Below are 22589 nucleotides of genomic sequence, written 5' to 3'. Positions count from 1 at the left end.
GGGAGAGATTAAAGATCTAATTAAATGAAGGAATATATCATGTTCATGGATTGAAAGACTCAACATTGTTGTCAATTATCACTATATTGATTTATAGCTTCAGTACGATGCCAACCAAAATCCCAGAAAATTATTGTTGGAGAAAGATGTTAACCAGCCAATTTAAAATTTATGTGAAAATGTATAGGGGAAGAATAGCTAAGACACTCTTGAGAAACAACAAACCTAGAAGACTCTCACTATCACTCGTCAAGACTTCTATAAGTTACAGATATTAAGACAGAATTATACTGGTACAAGGACAAACAAGCCGATGGAACACAATAGAGTCCAGAAGCATACGGTCACCTAATTTATGACATAAGTAACCGTAAAGAACAGTGAAGAAAACATCTTTCTATTTATGTTATTAATTTGAGTCGGAGTCTCACTTTGTCACCTAGGCTGGAGTACAGTGGCACAATCACAGGCCACCACAGCCTTGACCTGGGTACTTTCTCACCCATACCCTTGACTATATAGCATTTATCACAATCTGAAATTACCTTGCTCGTCTTCTTGCTTACCTAATGCCTGTGACTGTCTCCCCTCCAGTCACAGACAGTTTAAACAAACTGGGCAGGTCACTCTGCCAGATCTCCCAAGTGTAGGCATCAGAATCAGGTAGACCTGAGCCCAGACACAAATATTCAATTTACTAATGGACTATAAGCAAATCACTTAAGTGCTCTGAGCCCCAGAACCTGGCATGGTGGCTGGAAGACAGCAGATGCTCCAGGAGGGTGGCTATGATGTCTCTCCACTTGTCTCCTCCTCTTTCCCACCCCTTCAGGGATCTTGCACTAAGATCCCTCAACTGAGCAAAGTGAAAACAGGGCTGGGTGACATGGTGACAAGGCAGGGCTGGGTGGACATGGTGACAAGGCAGGGCTGGGTGACATGGTGACAATGAGTCTCATGAGGGCAGAGATTGTGTACCTGCCTTGTCACCATGTCATCTCATGGTAGCCTACACTTGGGAGATCTAGCAGAGTGACCTGAAATCTACCAATGGACCCTCAAGGGTTCCAGATCAAGACCTGCAGGTTGGGAAGAGGGTGGTACTGTCCCCCATGAATTCAGAGCTTAGTAAAGGGTGGCTGGCAGGGAGTTTGGGCTCAGGTTCCTTGGCCCATGCAATGTTAATTCCTGTGTTTCTTGGTCAGCCAGGCTGGGAAAAAAATCAAGTCAGCAAACTGACTAGAAAATAACTAGAAAGTGAGAACTACCAGCGTGGGATGAGGGGTGAGTGGAGGTTTCTATTGTCTGTATAACAGATAGACACAATTTGAGACCCAGAGAAAAGTCCAGTCTCCTCACCTGGGCATCCGTAGCACCTTCCCACCCAGTCCAATGCACCCCTCTGCCAGGCATGCTCTCCAGCTCCTCTACAGTTCCTGCCAGAACACCATCTGCACACTCCTATCTCTGAGCCTTTGCTCAAGCTGTTCCCTCTGCCCAACATGCCTTCCTCATCACTCTCCTACGCCTGCCTGCAAGCCCCGCTCAGACAGCCAGGAGCCACGCGCCAACCCAGACTTTTGGTTAGAGTAACTCCCTGGTTCCCGAGCCTCCTCGGCATCCCATGATGTCGCTGTCTGGCTCTGACTAAATCCTGTCTGGGTCAGAGTGATCTGTGATTAAGCGTGTCTCCTCCAAACTGTTATCTGATCTGAGTCATTCATGATAGCCCAGCCACAAAGCCCAGCTCAGCACAGGGCCAGACCCAGAAAAGGAGTCCTGGAAATGTCAGAATGGGGCAGATACTCCTGTTCCTCACCCTGCCTTCCAGCCCTGTTTTCACTTTGCTCAACTGAGGGATCTTAGTGCAAGATCCCTGAAGGGGTGGGAAAGAGGAGGAGACAAGTGGAGAGCCATCATAGCCACCCTCCTGGAGCATCTGCTGTCTTCCAGCTACCATGCCAGGTTCTGGGGCTCAGAGCACTTAAGTGATTTGCTCATAGTCCATTAGTAAATTGACTACTTGTGTCTGGGCTCAGGTCTACCTGATTCTGATGCCTTTAGTAAAAGCTAGAGGCACTGAGGGGTTGGTAAACACAGAGAGGGTGGGATTGCAAATGTGTCCAAGAAGGTGGGTGCTTCTCCTGCAGGGCACTGCTCCCTACTGCACTGGCAGCTCAGTAAGCTGGGCAGAGCTCTGCTTTAGGGAGCTGGTAATTCAGCAAGAACCTCCTGCAGAGGCAGGAGTGTGTGTGGCGGGGGAGGGTGTGTGTGTGTGTGTGTGTGAGTGAGGGGGTTCACCATGTTTGCTGGGCTTTCCCTGAGAGAGCTGATGCCTCATCTTGCTCATTGCCACTCTCTCCAGGCCCCTGACATTTTACCTTTACTTGGGCTGCCTCTACATCAGGCAAATCCTTCCTGTCACATTCCCCACAAAGACAGAGAAAAATCGCTTAGTCTTGGCAGACAGTCTTGAGGTCAAAGCCTCGTTTTTCCTTGGAGAAACTGAAGGAACTTGGGCTTGTCACCTCGCTTCAGCCTCCGCCTCTGTGACATGGAGCTGTGCAGATCAAAGGGGCAATGCTCAGCCTAGCGTCTGATGCAGGAGGCTCAGCACGTGGATGCGCAAGTTGGAGGATTATAACCAAAAGTGAGGGCCTAGCCTTTCTTCTCAAGCCCCCTTCGTGTGCTGTCAGACGTGAGGGCCCAGCTACACTCATGTCTATCACCACACTACCCACAGGGCTGCCCCCCCAAGCTGTTTCCAGCCACAAGGGCCTGCTGAGTCAGACTAAGGTCACCCTCCATCCTGTCAGCCGCCACTGCCTTCCCTCCACCCGTCTCCCCATCATGTTGAGCATTTAAATACACATTCTCACAGTATAGCAAGGCATCACGAATGCCAGTTTAGGAAACTTGGGCCATGGCTTGCCCAGATTTATAAAGGAACTGGCCCAGAACACCCAGAAAGGCCTTGTGGAAAGATCATGCCTCAACCCTCTGCAGAGGCCTGTCCAGGGGAATTGCTCGAGGACCATACATCCACGGCCCACCCACCCTGGTCTTCCGCACAGGAGCCTCGTCATCTCCATCAAACCTCATACTCAGCTGGGCCCACGCCCTCCTTTGCCCTTCAGTCTACCTAGTACCGCGACCATGTGCTAGAAATGAAACATTTCTCATGAGTGTCTCCTCCTTCCTATGCCTACGGCCTCCCCCAACCCAGTGAACCCAGGCAGCAGCCCTCCTGGGCCTCTATGCCTCCCCTTTCTTCTGGATTCCACCTGCCATATATCATACCAGTCTAACTATCACCACCCTGTCAAGACTTTCTGTGGCTTCCTAATGCCCTTACCGTGAAGTGCAAGCTCCCTCAGCCTGGCACTCCGGGCCCTCCACATTCCTCACCACCTCCACTGTGGGCCTTGAAGACCCACGTTCCCCCCATACACACCTCATCCGAATCACCTTCCCATCGGGTTCTCACACAGCCCACACTCCACCCACCTGGGTCACCCGCAAATGCTGCATTTCCCTGACACTTTACCTTAGCTTGGGCTGTGCCCTCTGCCTGGAACGCCCTTTCCCTACCCCCGTGTGAGACCTCCAGGCATCCTCCATGGACCCTGTGGGAGAGGGCGGTTACTGTGTGTGCAGCCTGCTTTCTCTTCACACAGGGGTCCCAGGGATAGAGGCAGTGTCCTCCCCTCTGCTCTCACCACCAGGGCCCAGCATGTCCTGATTTGGGGCAGGAGGGAAGGTAACATCAGCGCAGATAGCCTTCTGCTCCCCATCAGGCCTCACCCTCCACCTTCGGAAACCAGACTCCTCCCACCCTCAGGTCTTTGTCTCTACTGTGTCCCCTGCACAGCAGGCCCCTCCTCCCCACCAGTCTGAACTTGCTAAAGACTCCCCCACCCTTCAGGGCCTACCTCAGGCACCAGCGGTCCCCCACTCCCCAAGGACTAAGGTTTTATATCACACACTCACACCCTGGTCTAGGGTTGTGCTCAGACAGAGCTGGATCTGATGCCCTCCCACTCCCCCAGCAGGGCCACAGGCCTCAGCCCGAGAGAGGGATCCATGACATCTGCTGAAAAAGGTGCTGAGGTGAAGGGCAGTTGTCCCAGAGGCTGCAGAGACAGAGATGAGCAGGAGGCCAGAGTGACAGGAGGGTTAGTGGCCCGAGGCATGGGAGTATTCTAAAGTTAGGAGACAGGACAGAGGCCTAGGCTTCAGCCCTGTCTCTACTGTCACATGCTTTCAGCCCTGGACAGACAGTGCCCTGCCGGCCTCTGTCACCTCCTCTGTACTTGGAGGGGGAAGACTAGAGTCTATCTAAGGACTTCCCCTAGACATGCTTGGCGATGGGGGGGTCAAAGTCATAAGTTATAAAAGAATGAGTCTCTTCTCATGCCCCGTTTCTGAAAATAAAGAGAGGTCTACATTGTAAAATGAGAAATAGGAAGTTAAACAAAGTTTTGATCTTTCCATGCTATTTTGATCTTTTTGAAATATCAAATATTAAAACCCATACAAAAATGCATGTCCTGCTGGTGCCCTTCACATTTTAGCCTGCTTCTTGAGGGGGATCTGGCCTCATGGTGGACGCCAACCAAATCCCCTCCCAGCAAGCACTGAGCTGCCACTGATGCTCATTGGCTGGCCCCAGCCCATCATTCAGGGAGAACTCAGGCTAGTAAGAGCCTTTAAACCACTTATGCCTAATGTCCATCTCATTCTCACCTGTCCCTGCAAAGCCTCTGACCAAGGGAAGGAGATCCCCAGTAAGTCTGCCCAGATCATAAGGCAGGCCCTCCCTGGTCTCACTTGATCTGAGCAGACTCCAGGGGCTCACCTGACCATTTGTCTTGTCTCTGGGACCATTTGGGGAGGCTTATGGCCTGGCTTGACCAAAGTGACCTCCGTGAGAGGTTTAAAGGTCATAATGGGACCCCCCAGGCAGCAGAGGGACCTCCCCTCTGGTTTTCAGTGGCCCCAACAACAGAAACAGGAAACAGACTCGCCAACATACTCGCCCCCAGTGTCCCATCCACACTTACACTCTCACAGGGTCCTTGCCCTCATGAGCTGAGCCCCTGCTAACAGAAGCGGGCTCTGCTGGACACAGTGGGGCACCATTCACCCCCACACTCTGAGAACTCAGAGAACAAACCACAGACCCATCTGCCCTGAATGGGTGCCATGGGGAGAGAGCCTGGGTGGGGGAGGAACACGGTGGCAAAGCCCTGGAGTCTGAAGCCACAGCTGTCAGCACCACCAGCGCTGTGCCTCAGAAGCCCTTCCCAACGAACTTGGAGACCTGACCCACCAAGCAAGAGCACTTCCCTGAGGAAGCTCCCGCTTTTTCTGACTCCTGGCCCTGACTGAGCCCCACCAGACAGACAGACAGACAGGCATCCAACTGGAGCTGAGGGCACAGCAGCCCAAGGGGTGAGACTTACTAGCTATGCAGAGCAGAGTGTGGAAGAGCCACATCCTAGCTGGAGCAGTCAGCTGCGTGTAAGCAGTGGCAGCTACACACGGGCCTAGGCCCACTCAGCTTCCCCTTCTTAGCCTGGGAGGTCAGGAGGCGGGGACAGAGGCACATACGCAGGCAAGGACCCACCGGCAGGCAGGCACTTTCAAGGCAGGCAGGCATTTTCAAGTCGACAGAGACACTCCCGCTTGCACACAGCCAGCCAAGCCAGCCGTGTGGCTTCCTCAGCAGGTGTGAGCTGGGTCCAGGAGCTGAGACAACTGTCAGCCCCACTCTGTCACCAACGTTTTGATCCACATTTGCATGGAATGGTGAGCTGAGGCTTGGCCCAGGACCATAATTCTGGGTGTCCCTGGCAGATGTTGGAGGTGCAGGAGCAGTATTAGTCCAGCTCGCTATCTGTATCATCCATGAGTCCCAGTCCCCTGTCCTGCCCCAGAACGACCAGACTTCTCAGCCCAGCTCCTAGCCCAGGGTCCTTAATGGTGGTCGCCTCAGCAGTGAGGCAGGAGTTCCCCTCCCATAGGAAGTGCCCCCACAACCAGAAGCTGGGCTCCTGCATGGATCTGTGCATTCAAGGTCCCAGGGTTATAGAGGGGCCAGGTTAAGTGGAAAGACCAAACACAATGAATGAAATCACTGCCTCAATTAGACACTGGCTGGACTCTCTTTAAAGCCAGGTAGACGGCAGACTGATGCTGAAACAGATGGTAACAGGGCTATGAGTTACCATAATAACAGAAGAGGTAAGATTCCATAAATCTTTCATCATACCTCTGATCCATCCCAACATTCCAGAGGATAAACTGCTGAGTTTACAATCATTTAAGTGCTGACTTCAAAATGTGGCCAAGTCTTTGTCATGGAAAGAAGCCTTTCCTGTGCCCCTGCATCCAAGGCTGCTGGAAGTACAGAGCAATTCTGTCCAGCAGCACTCTCTGCAGTGATGGAACTGTGTCAGATCTGCACTGCTCAATACAGTAGCCGTTAGCCACATGTGGTGACACGAAACTTTAAATTTTATTTAATTTTAATTTTAAAAGGCATGAGTGTTATATGTCTCTCTCCCTTGAGTGTCTGCAGCCCTCGGGAGAGAAATTTGAAGTGTTAATGTGTTAACACAGAGTGGACAATGGCATTGACTCAACAAACAGAAGAAAATCAATTTTATTTTGGTTCTCACATTGAAAGCTTGTTTGGCCAAAGTTTTGTGAAGATCCAATGACACTTCAAATATTTTTGCATTGTCTGCTTCAGTCTGACAAAATACCTATTAGATCTTACCTGGTTATTTGGTAGAGATTACAATTCACCATTTTTCATCCTGTATACCACCCAGCAGAGAAGTTAAAAGGTTGAAAAAGCAAAGTTCCAGTCTGATAATTTTCCTGCCAAATCATGATGAAAACCATCCTGAGTCTGTTTAACTTTGTCATAGCCTTGGCTGGGATCTTTGATCTGTGGCCTATCTTCCCACCACTTCAGGGCTCAGTGACTCTTCTCCTCCCCCCAATTCATTCTGAGTTCCAAGGACACTTGGGAGAGCCACAAGGGGACTCCTCTCCCAGCACGGGCCTAGAGGGGAAGAGAGTAGCCCAACATCACAAAGCAGATCCTAGTTAGGGCAGAGCTAGAACCCAAAACTCAGCTCAAGAGTTTTCTGAGAAGCAAGACTTCGTGTTTGGAGTATGAACTTCAGGGCACCTCAGGAGGCCAGGAAAAGTCGATGACTGGAGGCCGGACAGGGAGCAGAGCTATCTTCTCCATCTTTGTAGGCTTCTAGAATGCTGATTCATCCTGCATCCAAGAGTTATTTATCCAAGCTTGTCAGTGTCTCTAATCATAAGCACACACAGGGCCCCTTTGAGCCACCTGATAGTGACTGCTTTTCCCACAAACCCAAACTTTAGAGCCTAAGGCTTTGCTATGGAATGCTCCCCTTCACAGCACCTAGTGCAAAGCTGGGTGTTCAGCAAATACACGCTTACCCAAAAAATATGAAAGTGGTTTCCTAACTTAGTTCACTTTAAACAAATGCTCAGGGACCAATGTGGGCATTCTACAAAAGGTCAATGTCATAAAAGACAAAGGAAGGTTATGGAACTGCTCTAGATTAAAGGAAACTACAAGGCCGGGCGCAGTGACTCAAGCCAGTAATTCCAGCATTTTAGGAGGTTGAGGCGAAAAGATTGTCTGAGTCCAGGGGTTCGAGACCTGCCTGAGCAACTTGGTGAGACCTCGTCTCTACAATAAATCAAAAAGTTAGCTGGGCATGGGGGCGTGTGCCTGTAGTTCCAGTTACTTGTTAGGCTGAGGTGGAAGGATCGCCTGAGCCCAGCAGGTCGAGGCTGCAGTGGCCATAAGCGTGCCACTGTACTCCAGCCTGGGCAACAGAGACTCCGACTCAAAAAAATAAAAATAAAATAAAAATAAAAAAAATAAAGGAGACTACAAAGAAGGTAACTAAAGGCAGTGCCTGATCCTGGACTGGATCTCAGATCAGAAAGCAACATCTTTAAGAATCATTATTGGGACACTTTGCAAAATTGAAACATGAACTACAAATTAGCAACTCTTGAACTGATCAGAGTTCTGAATTTGATATTATACTACGGACATATAAGAGGATGTCCTTATTCTTAGGAAATGTACACTACAACATTTTAGGGGTAAAGGAGCATGAGATATGCAAATAACACTCAAGTAATTCATGGTTCATAGAGGAGGGGAAGAAAAAGAAGGGCCAAGGGAAGAGAGGAGGGTAAGAACAAATGATTAAAAAAACGCAGTAAAATGTTTTTTGGTTCTACCCTTGAAACTGTCATTTTTGAAACTAAAAAATCAAATGTTTTTTAAATGGCCAGACAAGGCAGGTGCAGAGGCTCACGTCTGTAATACCAGCACTTTGGGAAGCAGAAGCAAGAAGATTGTCTGAGTCCAGGAGTTCAAGACCAGCCTAGGCGACTTGGCGAGTGTGTGGTGGTACGTGCCTGTGTTTCCAGCTACTCAGAAGGCTGAGGTGGAAGGATCACCTGAACCCAGCAGGTCGAGGCTGCGGTGGCCATGAGCATGCCACTGCATTCCAGTCTGGGTGACGAAGTGACTCCTACTCAACCTCTCCACACCCCCCAAAAAAAAACCAGACGATGGGAGGCTGAGGTGAGTGGATTGCCTGAGCCCACGGGTTCAAGACCCGCCTGGGCAACTTGGCGAGACCTCATCTCTACAATAAATCAAAAATTAGCCGGGCATGGTAGCGCGCGCCTGCAGTTCCAGCTACTTGGAAGGCTGAGGCGGAAGGATTGCCGGAGCCCAGCAGGTCAAGGCTGCGGTGGCCGGGAGCAGCCACTGCACTCCAGTCTGGGCGACAGAGTGAGACTCCAACTCAAAAAAAAAAAAAAAAAAAACCAGACACGATGGCACATGCCTGTAGTCTCAGCTACTTGGGAGGATCATTTGAGTCTAAGAGTTCAAGTTCAGCCTAGGCAACATAGTGAGATCCTGTCTCTAAAAGGGACGGAGATGTGCTCAGTATGAGGTGAAAGGGCTGCCTGTTTTGTCTTAAGGGTGAATCAAAAGCACTGAGGTGTGCACTTACTGGAGGACAGGGCCTGACCCACTGCCTGCCACAGCCTCCAGATGCTCATCACCCACCTACCTTTTCAGTCTTAGGAAGCTGGGAAGAATGAATTTGAAAGAATGAGGTCATTGCTAGATGAGAGCTGAGCACTGCAGGGGCACAGGGGTCTGGGAAACAAGACTGCAGAGAAGTGGTAATCACTACCACTCACTGGCTGAGTGCTCAGCAGGAACACCCAACTCAGTGCCAAGACCCTCCATAAAAGCCCTATCTGATCCTCTCAGTCACCCATCATCCCATTTTCAGATGAGCATGCTGGCTCCCAGAGAGACCACATGACTAGTAAGTAATAGAAGAGACTCAAAACAGGTCTGTCCAGAACCAGGGCACTGAACCACTACAAATCATCCTACCTTCAGGTCCACGGGTTTGTGAGCTTTTAAAAAGCAGAAACCTCACTGCACAAATATAGACTGGGATCCCTCCATTACTGGGTACTGTGGACTGAACTGAAACCCCCTCAAAATTCCTGTCAAAGCCCTAACCCCCGATGTGACTATACTTGGAGAGATGGCATTTAAGAGGTAACTAATGTTAGATGAGGTCACAATCCAACAGGATTGGTGGTCATATAAGGGCATGTAACAAGGAAAGGCCACATGAACAGGCCAGGAAAAGGGCTCTCACCATGCTGGCACCCTGATCTTAGATTTCCAGCTCTCAGAGCTGTGAGAAAATAAGTATCTGTTCTTTAAGCTACCTAATCTATGTTATTTTATTATGGCAGCCCAAGCTATTACACTGAGCTATCTCCTTAAAAACATCCCCCAAAAAAGATTTAATGGTATGCAGTGGAAAGAGTATAAGGAAGAGGGAGCAAGGGAGAGAATCCTCTTGTCCTTTCATAACTGAGAGGCTGGGGGGGAGGACAGCACTGGGTCCTGAGACCAAGATCAAGGACTTAGGCCTCCCGCTTGCCCCCAGGCCTTTCCTGTCTAACACTCCTTATGCTCCTTGTAAAATATAGCAATGGTCCTTGAATACACATTAGCATTAGAAGAAAAAACTGGATATCATCCCTATCAAGTCCTTCATTTGACAGACACAGAAACTGTGAACCAGAGAGGTGAAGGGACTTGCTCAGTCTTTTCCAGTTAAGTATGTGATATAGAATGAGTTCCTAGGCCCCAGCCTGAGCTGTCATCTTATCTGACTTTCCTCCAACATTCTATCTAAGGTAAAAATGCTGCCTGCCTTGCACAGACCCTCTGAGGAATCACTGATCAAGAGAAGAGGGACTCCTCACCCAACCCTAAGAAGTGACAAGAAGGCACATCTCCTCTCCTACCAACAGGTGGGGCCTTTCCCCTCACTCATTCACATGGTCCAGGGGTGAGGATGACAATCTCAAGACAAAGTCTCAACTACTTAAGAATCTGATCATCCAGAAGGCCTCTGGAATTGCTCAAATGGATAAGAATCCTAAGGCAGGGTACTGCCTTTGGTAGGTTAAATACCACCCACACTCTAGAGTTTTATTTATAGCATAGCAAAATTCCACTTCAATGCCTCATAACTATTTAAAATAGGCTTTCTGAGGTAGCATTTCCCTAAATGCTCCCAGGAACATCAACGTTCTGTGAAATGTTCACAGAGTTTCATTGGGGAAAAAAAAAGCTACAATATTTTTTCTTCTCATATTTATTTTATAAACATGTTAAAAAAGTTTTAGATGTTTACTGTTGGTCAGATTATGCAACAACAATCTGCCTTGAAGCAAGTATGCTACTCTCAAGTATTATCAAAAGCATTCTCTCCTTTTAGTTCTTTAAAGAAAAAAATGGTTTAACTTCTAATTTACCTCTTGTTATATAAGGTTTAAAAGCAAATGCTGTACTTATATGTTAAATCTATTTGTGCAGCAATTAATCTGTGAAGCCATAATTTGCTGCTGACTTAAACCAAAGTGTGTGCTGCATTTCACCACGACTTGCTGCTCCGAGTGAGAAGAGTGAGGAATGCTGCTTTAGGCAAAAGAGCCGCTGCTGGGAACGAGTACTAGTTCTTTTCACTGCTTTGGACTGTGGTTACTTTTCTCACCAAGAAGACCACAGGCTGAAAACTGGTTCAGTAGTCCTTCTTTGGGGCCTTTCACCTATCTGCCAGCCCCTTTCCTCCTATGCTGCAGCAAATGAATGCTTTACTAAAAAATACTCTGGACTATATGCATGACTACCTAACAAACTCTTTATAGAGTTGGCTAAGCTTCTGCTTAGATACAGTCAGATCATCAACATTTGAAGTTTTCTCAGGTCTATTTCATAAGATTTTATTCTTATGCAAGCATAGTGTATGCACCTCTGAATAATTTTCCATTTTTCAAATCTGGTGGTCTCATCTAGAATTAGACTGGCCTGCAGACAGCAGTGCCAGAGCTGGGCTGGGTTACCATAATCCATTAGTTTACCAAACCCTCTTGAATCGCTACTTACTCTAGGCTGGCCTGGAGAGAGGATACAGAGATGACAACATAGAGACACCTGCTCATTAAGAGCTCACAGGCTAAAAAGAAAAATAAAACATGAAAATAAAGTGTTATATGTACATGGCAGAAAAATGAGGACTAGTCTGCAAGAAGGCCCCTGCTTCATCCTGAGGTTGAGGGATTTACAACATATTACATGTTTATGGGGGACTTGCTAGTGCCAACCACGGTAGTAAGCACTGGGGAAGCCCCCAATGAACAAGCCAGATGTGGTCCCTGCTCTCACAGAGCTTACAGTCTAGTAAAACAAATTAGGAACAGAAAATACAGTCCAGTGTATAGGTATGCTGGGTTGGGAGTACAGTGATTTGGCATTATACACACATATCACTTAAACACAATGGTATTTGTCTGAAAAAGTTAAAAAAAAAAAGTGTAAGTAAATTTGGGCCATTGTGACTGTCACTCCTTCACACAATGAGCACAGACAAGGGGAGGGACTGGGTAAGCTTGTGCCTCTGCTGCTCCTGTGGCTCAAGTGACCTTCTCGCCTAAGTATGGTTCTAACATCTAAAATAAGTGACTTTTGCACAACATGGCCCTAACTGTAGGCCAATCACTTCACCTGAAACAGTGAATCTATTCCCATGTGGGCAAGGAGTGACTACACAGGACCTCATGATGCTGGTCTTCCATATAACACCTTCCTTGGGATTTCCAAGAGGAATTTTAATTACACTCAATTTTTATCTTAGGCGCCGACCTTATAACCTAATCCTGGAGTGAGTCAAGACTCCTTTGTGGCAGTACCGTGGGACACATAGAAGGGGCTCATACCCTGACTCTGAAAGTTGGGAACAGCATCTTGGAAGGGCCCCCAAGACCTTGTGGATAAGGAGGAAAAGGAAGGCAAAGTTGAGGCAGGAGGGGGAAAGGACTGGGGAAAGTCAATGGGGGTAGGAACAGCATTATACAGAGTCCGGAAGGCTGGTGAGATCAAGCTGGATCCAGAGAACTAGTGAGCAGAGGGCAGGAGAATGGGGCAAACAGGTCAGAGAGAATCCCAGAGGATGCCTGACTAGTCTTATAAGCTATTAAAGACATCCGGAACTTATTCTAAGGGCAATGGAACTTTGGAAAGGTTTCAAGCAGAGAAATAACAGGATCCATTCATACTTAAGAAAGTTCAGTCCTGAAGCACATGAAAAGATGCCCAACATCATTAGTCATTAGGGAAATGCAAACTAAAAGCACAATGAGATAGTACTTCACACCAGAAAATGAGTGTTGGCAAAGATGCAGAGAAATTAGGCAGGTGTGATGGCTCACGCCTGTAATCCCAGCACTTTGGGAGGTAGAGGCAAGAGAACTGTCTGAGTCCAGGGGTTCGAGACCAGCCTGGGCAATTTGGCAAGACTTTGTCTCTACAATAAATCAAAAAATTAGCTGGACATGGTAGCACGTGCCTACGGTTAAAACTACTTGGAAGGCTGAGGTGTAAGGATCACCTGAGCCCACCAGGTCAGGTGTAAGGATCACCTGAGCCCACCAGGCCGTGGTGGCTGTGAGTGTGCCACTGCACTCCAGCCTGGGCAAGAGTGAGACACCTACTCAAAAAAAAAAAGATGAAATTCGAACCTTCATACATTGCTGGTGGGAATGGAAAATTATACAGCTGTGTGGAAAAGCCTCAAAAGGTTAAAGACAGTTACCATACATCAAAGCAATTCTACTCCTAGGTCTATTGACCCAAGAGTAATGAAAACACAGGTACATGCAAGACTTGGAGATGAATACTCACAACAACATAATTTGAAACAGCTAAAAGTAGAAACAACCAAGATGTCCATTAACTGATGAATGAGAAATAAAATGTGGCATATCCATACAATGGATTATTATTCAGCAATTTTTAAAAAAGCTAAGTACTGATATGTGCTACAACATGGATGAACCTCAAAAATATGTTAAGTGAAAAAGCCAGTCACAAATAGATATATAGTGTATGATTTCATTTAAATCAAATGTCCAGAATAGGCAAATCCACAGAGACAAAGTAGATTAGTGGTTGCCAGGTGCTAGGTAGAGAGGAGGATGGGGAGTGACTGATGATGGAATAGGATTTCTTTTGGTAAGGAAAATGTTCTAAAATTGATTATGGCAATGGTTGCATAATTCTGTAAATATACTAACAATCACTGAAGTGTATACTTTAAATGGGTGGACAGTATGCTATGCAAATTATATTTTAATTAAGTTAACAACAACAAAAGTTCATCCTGGCTGGAGAGATGCAGGGCAGAGACCAGTCAAGAGGCTGCTGTACAGATGGACAGAGGCTGAACTAGGGAAAAGGATTTAGGGGATCAGACTAGAAGAGGCCAGGGGGAAAGAGTTATACAAGTTCTCCTGGGTACCTGGTACTCCCCCAAGGATGGAGAATGGGAAACAAATGAGGTATCTGCAATTATTATCAAGCAGCAAAAGGTACTTAAAATCTACATATAAGGACTAAGAGGAATACAAAAAGTATATTGTCCTGCTTCCCATATGTACAGGGAGCATCCAGGGTAAAAGCAGTGTCCTGACTCCGTTGTCCTTCCTATATTCCTAATAATTCAGGGCACACTCAGGATGCTGCAAAACCTGAGTGCCTGAGTGTAAGCTGGAGAGTGAGCGAGGCATGAGGCCAATAAATGGGAAATGACATCTTTAAACGTACCTTTCTGGGTTCTCTCTCTGTATTTGTAAGAACTGCAAGGCTGCTGAAGTGAGCATTTTTCTTGGTTAGATCAAAGAGTCAATTTTGACTGTACACTACGCTGTTCCAGAATATCTGCCCTGACATCCAGCAGGAGACTGATGAGTGCTGAAAGGTCATGTGACAAATGGGCCTGAACTACTGGTAGGAAAGGGTCATGACTGGGAGACAAAAAGGAAAGTCTACGAAGGGGCATATGCTAAACCCTGCAGAGACCATACTGGTTGGAACCCTGACCACAGGACATCTCTGCCCCACTAGTAGAACCAGAGACTGTAAAGGGATGGGGATATGTCCCTGTCCACAACCTTGCACATACCCTCAGTTGTCTCCTTGACCCTTCATCTACCTACAACAGAAACTAATGCTGGCCAGCCCACTGCAGTCAGTTTTGGGAAGAGTAAAATGCCACTGAAACATACCAACAAAACCAGGAGTTCTGGTATCAGTCTATTCATTTGCTAGATGGGGAACTTGAGGTCCAGGTCCATAGAGCCGAAACAGAGATTGGCATCCAGGTATCTGCCTCTCAAGCCCTTACATTTCTCACTCTACCAATTCCCCAAACTCTGATTCCTCCCACAAGCATCTGGCTCTCAGCTGTGTGCATCACAGGGCAAGAGCTGAGAAACCACAGACACCTTAGGTCTCAACTGACAGAGAAACCAGAACCACTTCTTTCCTAAAATCCTATTAGGAAGCTGAAACATATCATGGTTACATGCTCTAATCTGTCTAAAGAGAGAGAAAAAGCAGGTTAACAAGAAAAATAGGGGACTTTTTTACTGCAGCCCTAAAGTCTCACAGCCCTTTACTTCCTTTATTAACAACAGAGTTCTGTGTTCATTCGCACCACAGTATAATCAACTATCAATATAACCATCAGTTCAGCCATAAGTAAAGATCTCTACAATGCAGGCTGCACTGGGTGCAGAAAGCTCCAGGCAGGTGAAGAGAGACAAAAGGGACAAGGGCTTATTACTATCTCCAACTTCCGAGTTCTAGTGAGCTGAAGTGAAACACTATTTTTTAAGACTGCAGAGGAATAAAAAATTAAATCCTTCAAAATAAAAATCAGACAGGAAAATAAAATAATATGCCTCCTTCTTGTGGGAAAAAATTCTGAAAGGAGTTTAAAAGTAAATGAACTAGCTAGGCGCAGTGGCTTATGCCTGTAATCCCAGCACTTTGGGAGACCAAGGTGAGAGGATAGCCCGAGCCCAGGGATTTGAGACCAGCCTGGGCAACTTGGCAAGAACTGGTCTCTACAATAAATTTTTTTTAAAAATTAGCCACATGTGGTGGCTCACACTTGTTGTAGTTCCAGCTACTTGGAAGGCTGAGGTGGAAAGACTGCCTGAGCCCAGCAGGTAGAGGCTGCAGTGACCATGAGCATGCAACTGCACTCCAGCCTGGACAATAGAGTAAGAGACTGACTCAAAAAAACAACATCAAAAACCAAACAAAAAACCTAACTAAAATTTTTGTAAATATAATTTTATCTGCCAATTTTAAAGAAGGCTTCAGGTGCCACAACTTGGAGATAAAAAGAATAAATAGCAATGTATCACTTCTAAAGTGATTATAAACAACAGGACCCCATCTCAGACGGATGGATTTTTTTCCTACTGTGGCCAAAAAGTAAACTGAACTCTATGTACAACAGACTATACAGTTAGGAGCATTTAAAAATAATGAGACTCCTCTCTTTGCCTTCTTCCAAAGTATATAATATATATTTAACAGCACAAAAGAAGACACCACTTGAGCTTCCCCTGTAGCCAACAGGAAGAATTTCCACATATAAAAATTAAAAATTTAAACTTTGAAATCATTAATATCTTTAAACATAACACACACTTAAAAATTGTTCAACATTAACCATGACCCCACCCCTAGCACAAAAATCAATCCCAAATCCAGAAGTCACAGTTTTTTTGTTCCTAAAAATCCCACAAAACTGAACTTGATCTTCACATCAAGTTGATCAACTAATAAGAGGCCCCTAACATTAGAAATTCCCGAGGGAAGAACGGAAGCACAATCAATGCTGCATCTCTTATCTACCTGGGCGGCACTGGTGCACCTCTGAGGTCAGGTCCATGAGATTCGCCCCCATACTAGGGTCCCGGAAGTGTGAGCTGGCCGCTTCCCTCATCTTCCCCCTCGAAGGCTGTCCAATAAGCACCTGGGAATTGACTTTTCTTGGGAAAAGGGTGCTGGTAACAGCTGTCAGGGCCAAGGCAATAGTGAGAAGTTCAGTTCTCTGCTCTTTGGATGAACTGTGTAAAACATTTCTTTTTAAAAGACACAATGTTAAAAATATTAAGAAAACGTCTACAAAATCTGGAGGGTGGCCTTTTTCTCAAAGGGTAAAGCTTGTGGGGTGGGAAAATAATTGAGGGCCCAGAACTATAACTCTGTAGCAAAAGATAGAGAGATGCCCTTCAAAACTCCTCACATTCCTAAGATGTCTTGCTGAAGCAGCAAGAGCTGAGGGTGATTGGATGAGTAGGAGTGAGAGGGCGCCAACTCCTGCAGGGGAGGTTCCTACTGTGCACCCCACCCTGTGCAAGAATGCCAGGCTTTAGGGCAGCTGCCATAGGCCCCAGGGCATCAGGACTCTGCCTCTGAACCAGAGCTGCTTTCCCTACTAACTTCAATCTGGAGAGATGGTAAGTTATCTAACCGGCTCTTCTTTTGGCGAGACTGCTCTTTCTCCTTAATCAGAGCCCCCCACGCCCTTTGCAGCTCAGAGTCATCTTCTTCAGTGCCAGGTGCCCTGTGATCCACTTTCTTCATATTCTTCTCTTTGGTCTTGGGTGCAGATCCTAAGCGAGTCCATAAACTACCTGTTTGGGTGAGAAAGCACTTCAGTTTCACAGTCAACATTGAGAATCAGGGTAATACTGAGGAAGCAGGGCACTGCCAACACCTATTGTGCAGGAAACACCAGTAGTCGTGGCACTTGCAACCACTGTGCAGCCTTTGGTGGGTAATCTACATCCCTGGTTATAGCCCCCTTCCTGCAAACAGAGGGATCTGAACCCAGGGGGAAATTATTACTATTGAGGGCGTATCGTGTTCCCCACCCCCACTCCCACCCTCTTCCAGACACATCAGAGTCACCTGAGAGGCTGTTTCCTCCTGCCCCTCCCTGATGAGACACTACCCTGTGCTACTTCACTCTGGGTCATTCCTGGATCCTTTCTAGCTCTAACATTCTGCAAACTGATGAGCCTTTAACACTGTAAACTGTCAGTGTCTACTCATTATCCATTAATTTTTTAAAATCTATTTAATAAAAATCTGGCCAGTACGGTGGCTCACACCTGTCATCCCAGCACTTTGGGAGGCAAGAGGATTGCCTGAGCCCACAGGTTCAAAGCCAGCCTGGGCAGCACAGCAAGACCTCATCTCTACAATAAATCAAAAAAGTAGCTGGGTATGGTGGCATTCACCTATATATAGTTCCAGCTACTTGGAAGGCTGAGGCAGAAGGATGGTCTGAGCCCAGCAGGTCAAGGCTGCGGTAGCCGTGACCACACCTCTGCACTCCAACCTGGGCAACAGAGTGAGACTCTGACTCAAACAAAACAAAACAAAAAAAAAAAGAAACTCTAAAAACAGAGAAATATGTTTAGAATTTTTAGTATAGCCACACTATGAGGCAAGTAAAAGTTTTATTTATGGGTCAGGCACAGTGGGTAATGTCTATAATCCCAACACTTTGGGAGGCTGAGATGAGAGGACTACTTGAGCCCAAAAGTTCAAGACCAGCCTGGGCAACGTCTCTACAAAAAATAAAAAAATTAGTCAGGTGTGGTGGTATATTCCTGTAGTTGCAACTACTTAAGAGGCTGAGACTGGAGAATCACTTGAGCCCAGGAGGTCAAGACTGCGGTGAGCCATGTTCATACCACTGCACTCTAGTCTGCGTGAAAGTGAGTTCCTGACTCAAAAAAAAAAGCTTTATTTATGATATATAAATAAATAATATAAAATAATATAAAATGGGACAAAATGATTACAATAAAATGCTATATTAAAAAGTAGGATATGTAATGGACAAAGACTGGAATAGCACATACGAAACTAAACAGAACCAAGGGTGTGCCTTTTTTCCCTTCAATTTTCTAAATTTTCCTTACTGTTAGCTTTATGATGTTGATGACGACAACGACAATAATTATAATGAAAAATCATTTATTTTTGGCATGTGCTACTTCCCGCCTTATGCTAAGAAGCTATTTCTCTGCTACACCAGTATCCTCTGCTCTCACCCTCTTCCCATTCCCATTAGTTTTAAGTGTTACCAACCTGATTTCTTCTCCCGGGTATCAGAGTAGAGGCCTTTAATATCTTGCCTGGGAACGCCTAACCTACTATGTACATCAGAAGAAGGCTCTCTCCGAATAACAGGGTTACTGCTAAAAGTCTTTTCTGGAGAATATGGTCTTTTTCCTAACCTCTGGCGTATATCTGAAAAAAGAAAATAAGTACTACTGTGACAAAGCATTCTTTATACTGTTGACCTGAGATCTCCAAAGGATCTGATACCAACTGTCCCCAAGTTAGGACACAGGGCCTGACACAATCAGGATTCTTTTCTCTTCATAACCAGTATGGATTCCCCAAGGAAAATCCAAAAGTAGGGACTAACAGGGAAAAAAACTCAGCTGACTGCTCCAGAAAGAAATTTCTGAAGCGAAAACAACACTTTTTTGGTAGAACCAAGCTGACTACATAATTTACAAAAATTTCAGCTAATAAACAATACCATAAGCTTCCTTCGGACATATAAGTAGTTCTCAATAAACGTATTACACTTAACCAGTAAATGCAATGAGACTGGCAAAAAGCACAAGATCAAGGTAAGATGTCTCCAACCAAATTTGTTTTTCCTTCAGTCCCCAATCTGCCCTGAAATCTGCCTGTCCTCTTGAGTTCCCTCTAATTCACAGCAGAAACACATTCAATAAGACTTTGTGCCGGGCCTTTTGCCCATGTCACTTAAATTCTCTCAGAGAGCAGCATCCCCATCTCTGCAGACACTCAGGCCTGAGACCCTTGGTTTCTCTCCCTTTCCTCCTTCATGTCCCAGCAGTCTTCCTTCACAAGATGTCTTGTTCTCACCCACTGTCTCTACTGTCCCTGACCTAGTCAGGCTCTTGTTACTTACTTAACTCTATCTCACCTCATTCCATCCCCAAATTATCTCTCTAAATTAGATATATAAGATCAGGCTACTTCCCATCTAAAAATTCAGGTATGCCAACTGAGGTCTTCTTCCCTCTCCAAGGCCTAGCTCTCAAAGCCACTTTCTCCAAGAAGCCTTCCAAAATTTCCCTAGTAGATCTATGACGAATGTGTATCCCTTCAAAGATTTCTAACAGTCCTAGCACCTAGCCCAGAGTGTGGCATATAGAAGGCATAGCCAAATACCTGCTGAATGAGTGCTTGCATGTATAAATAATCTAGTTCAAAGTATTGATCATTTATACAACCACCCAATTTCACTTCTATTATCCTTGTGTATAAACTGTATCAGCAATATACAGAGTAAAATACAGTTGGCCCTGCTTATCCATGGGTTCCACATCTGCAGGTTCAACCAACTGTGTGTCGAATATATTTGAAAAAAAAATACAACAATAAAAATATTACAGATTTTTTAAAATATAGAATAACAACTATATTGTATTTCGCATTCTAAATAATCTAGAGATGATTTAAAGTATATAGGAGGATATGTGTAGGTTATACACAAATAATAAGTCATGATATATAAGGGATTTAAGCATCTATAGATTTTGTTATCTGCTGATTTTGGTATCTGTAGAGGGGGATCCTGGCCAATCCCTCACAGATACTGAGGGATGACTCTAATTGCTTGGGACAAAAATATTCAAAGCTAGTTTTGCAAAAGTTTGATTATTTTTCAAAATCAGAAAATTCATGTCCTGAATCCCAATGCCTAATCCCAAATTTAGACATGATGAAACCAGGACAACTAAATCAGTTCCCAAATGGCAATGTTCCATCCAAGAACCTATCCCTGCCCCAATCTTTCTTCCAGAGCTCAGAATGAAACCCAGAAATACAACTGAAGAAGAATACCTGATTTAGTACTGCTGACTGGTGGCCGTGGACGTGAGTGCTGACGTTTTTCATCTAATAAATGTCGGACATCTGCAAATTTCTCCGGTGGTAATTTGTTACCAATTCGGTTTTTGATATTGCTTGAGGATAGACTATCTGCCCTCATGGAGTTCCTTTAAAAGGGGATAGGAGACACAGTTAATCAATTTCAACTAAGAGACAAGGCCCAAGCAACAATCTCATACTTTGGAGGAAACAATGTAAGAAACCCTATCTAATATGGCCAACACTCGCTCACAAATACCATACACTGATAATTATTTGCTTATGAAAACCATGCTCCACCTGCTATAAAGAGACTGGTCAGGACGAGCACGTTCCTGAATTTTCCAAGGTGGTTTCTACACATATGTGTAAGCTATCACAGAGCATGTAACTACAAGTCCCCCTTTCCTGGAATAAACCTTAAGTAAGAGGACTGCAAAGAGCCTGAGGCTTTTGCTCACCAAAGCTGTGATTTGACTACAGCCAAATCACAATCGAGACTAAATTATGTGTCAAAGAAATCTACTGCCATGCTAGGTACCAGTATTATTCTAGCAGCATTCTCTATCAGAAAGTCCTCTGAAAACCAAAAATAAGAACTTGGAAAAAAAAAATGAGCAAATCAGCTTGAATGTTTTTTTTTTCCCTTCTCCCCAAATACACTGAGAATGTCTTAGAGCATCCCGAGATTGTAACTCTTAGAATTGCAGATACACTATCTGCCCACACAGAATCTGCTCATCCCTATTAGTAATCAAAGAAATGCACATTAAAGTAACTCTATTTTTTTGTTGCTCATGAAACTACTAAAGATTAGATTAGAAAGAACGACAGTAGATAAGGTTAGTGAGGTTAGAGGTAACAGGTGGTAATGTGAGTGATTAAAACTCTTCTGGAAGAAATTTACAATACTTACTACATTTTTAAACATGTATACTGTTCTGCACAATAACTGGCTTTGCAGAATTTAGTTAGTGCAATAGTAAGAAAATAATGTCCTAAATGTCCATCAAAAAGGGATTGGCTAAATAAATGATACTTTCAAACCACGGAATACATACAGTTAAAAAAATAAAACTGTCTAATATATATTAAATAAAAATGCACAATACAAAATATAAACAGCATAACATTTTTATAAAAATTACATTTTTATACAAACATATCTATAATTTCTCCATGTGATTTATATAAATACATAATATATATACATAAAAGAGCTGAAATGTTATTCACTCAATTGCTAACAGTTGTTATTGTCAAGAAAGAGTAAGAATACAGGTGGCTTTTACTTGCTATATTTTCTATAATTTTTATAACAAGGATCACTGCTTGTATAGAGAAAAGAATTGGGTGCTTTTATTCAACTCCTACAAAGGACTAAAATTAGGATAAAAGATATAAAATTAGATAAATTAAGAAGCAGTAACTAGTATTTAAAAATCAAATTAAAAGCAAGTATTTGATTTCTTTTACCTAATATTTTTCAACTGAGATTCCACTTCATCAGCATACATCGTCATTTTCATGCTTTTCTTTGGTGAAGGAGTGGAAATCATTTTCAGTTCTAGATCATAGTCCATTTCATCTGAGTCTGAGCTGCTGGCGCTGGAACGCCTAGATGCGCTCCGCTCCCGAGACTGCTTGAGAGTTGGGAGCTCCTCATGGTACTCCACCACCACCCTGTCATCTGCATCCATGTCTTGGTCTTCCTCCTCCTCCTCCTCCTCCTCCTCCTCCTCTTCCTCCTCTTCAATGGGTTCCTCAGGAACATTCACTAGTCCTGAAGAAATTTAACAAAAACATTAGAACACTAAAACTAACAAGTATGACTTTTACTCTATATCAGTGATCTTTTTAAAAGATGAGGTTCCCATCCCTGAGATTTTTTTGGCACACTATCTATAATAGTGCCAAACTGGACACTACTGATACTACAAGAGAATGGCTAGGTAAAATATAATGCAGTAGCCTAATGAAATATTATAAAGTTATTTAAAATACAGCTGATCCTTATTATTCACAGATTTTTGTTGTTAAGGACTCGCTACATTGTCGAGGCTGGTCTCAAACTCCTGGGCTCAAGCAATCCCCTCACCTCAGCCTCCCAAAATGC

At 45.0% G+C, this 22589-nt stretch overlaps 2 protein-coding genes across 2 annotated transcripts in view; both read right to left on the bottom strand.

The window, feature by feature from the left end:
* ITGAE (integrin subunit alpha E) overlaps positions 1–5597 on the bottom strand; it is a 59172-nt gene extending 53575 nt beyond the window's left edge. Inside the window, exon 1 of the mRNA XM_008060746.1 lies at positions 5466–5597. Coding sequence (XP_008058937.1) covers positions 5466–5499 — 34 coding nt within the window. The 5' untranslated portion in view covers positions 5500–5597. The remainder of the gene's footprint in view (positions 1–5465) is intronic.
* A 10446-nt stretch (positions 5598–16043) lies between these two features.
* Positions 16044–22589, bottom strand: part of NCBP3 (nuclear cap binding subunit 3) — a 30200-nt gene continuing 23654 nt past the window's right edge. The window contains exons 10-13 of the mRNA XM_008060743.2: positions 21950–22256; positions 20447–20601; positions 18647–18808; positions 16044–17178 (exon numbers count right to left, since the gene is read on the bottom strand). Coding sequence (XP_008058934.1) covers positions 16943–17178; positions 18647–18808; positions 20447–20601; positions 21950–22256 — 860 coding nt within the window. The 3' untranslated portion in view covers positions 16044–16942. The remainder of the gene's footprint in view (positions 17179–18646; positions 18809–20446; positions 20602–21949; positions 22257–22589) is intronic.

This window comes from Carlito syrichta, unplaced genomic scaffold (assembly GCF_000164805.1).
Source record: "Carlito syrichta isolate Samal-C Ts95f unplaced genomic scaffold, Tarsius_syrichta-2.0.1 Scaffold304713, whole genome shotgun sequence".
NCBI classification, from domain to species: Eukaryota; Metazoa; Chordata; class Mammalia; order Primates; family Tarsiidae; genus Carlito; species Carlito syrichta.
The sequence above is the reverse complement of the archived record's forward strand: the minus strand, read 5'-3'. Positions and strand labels throughout refer to the sequence as shown.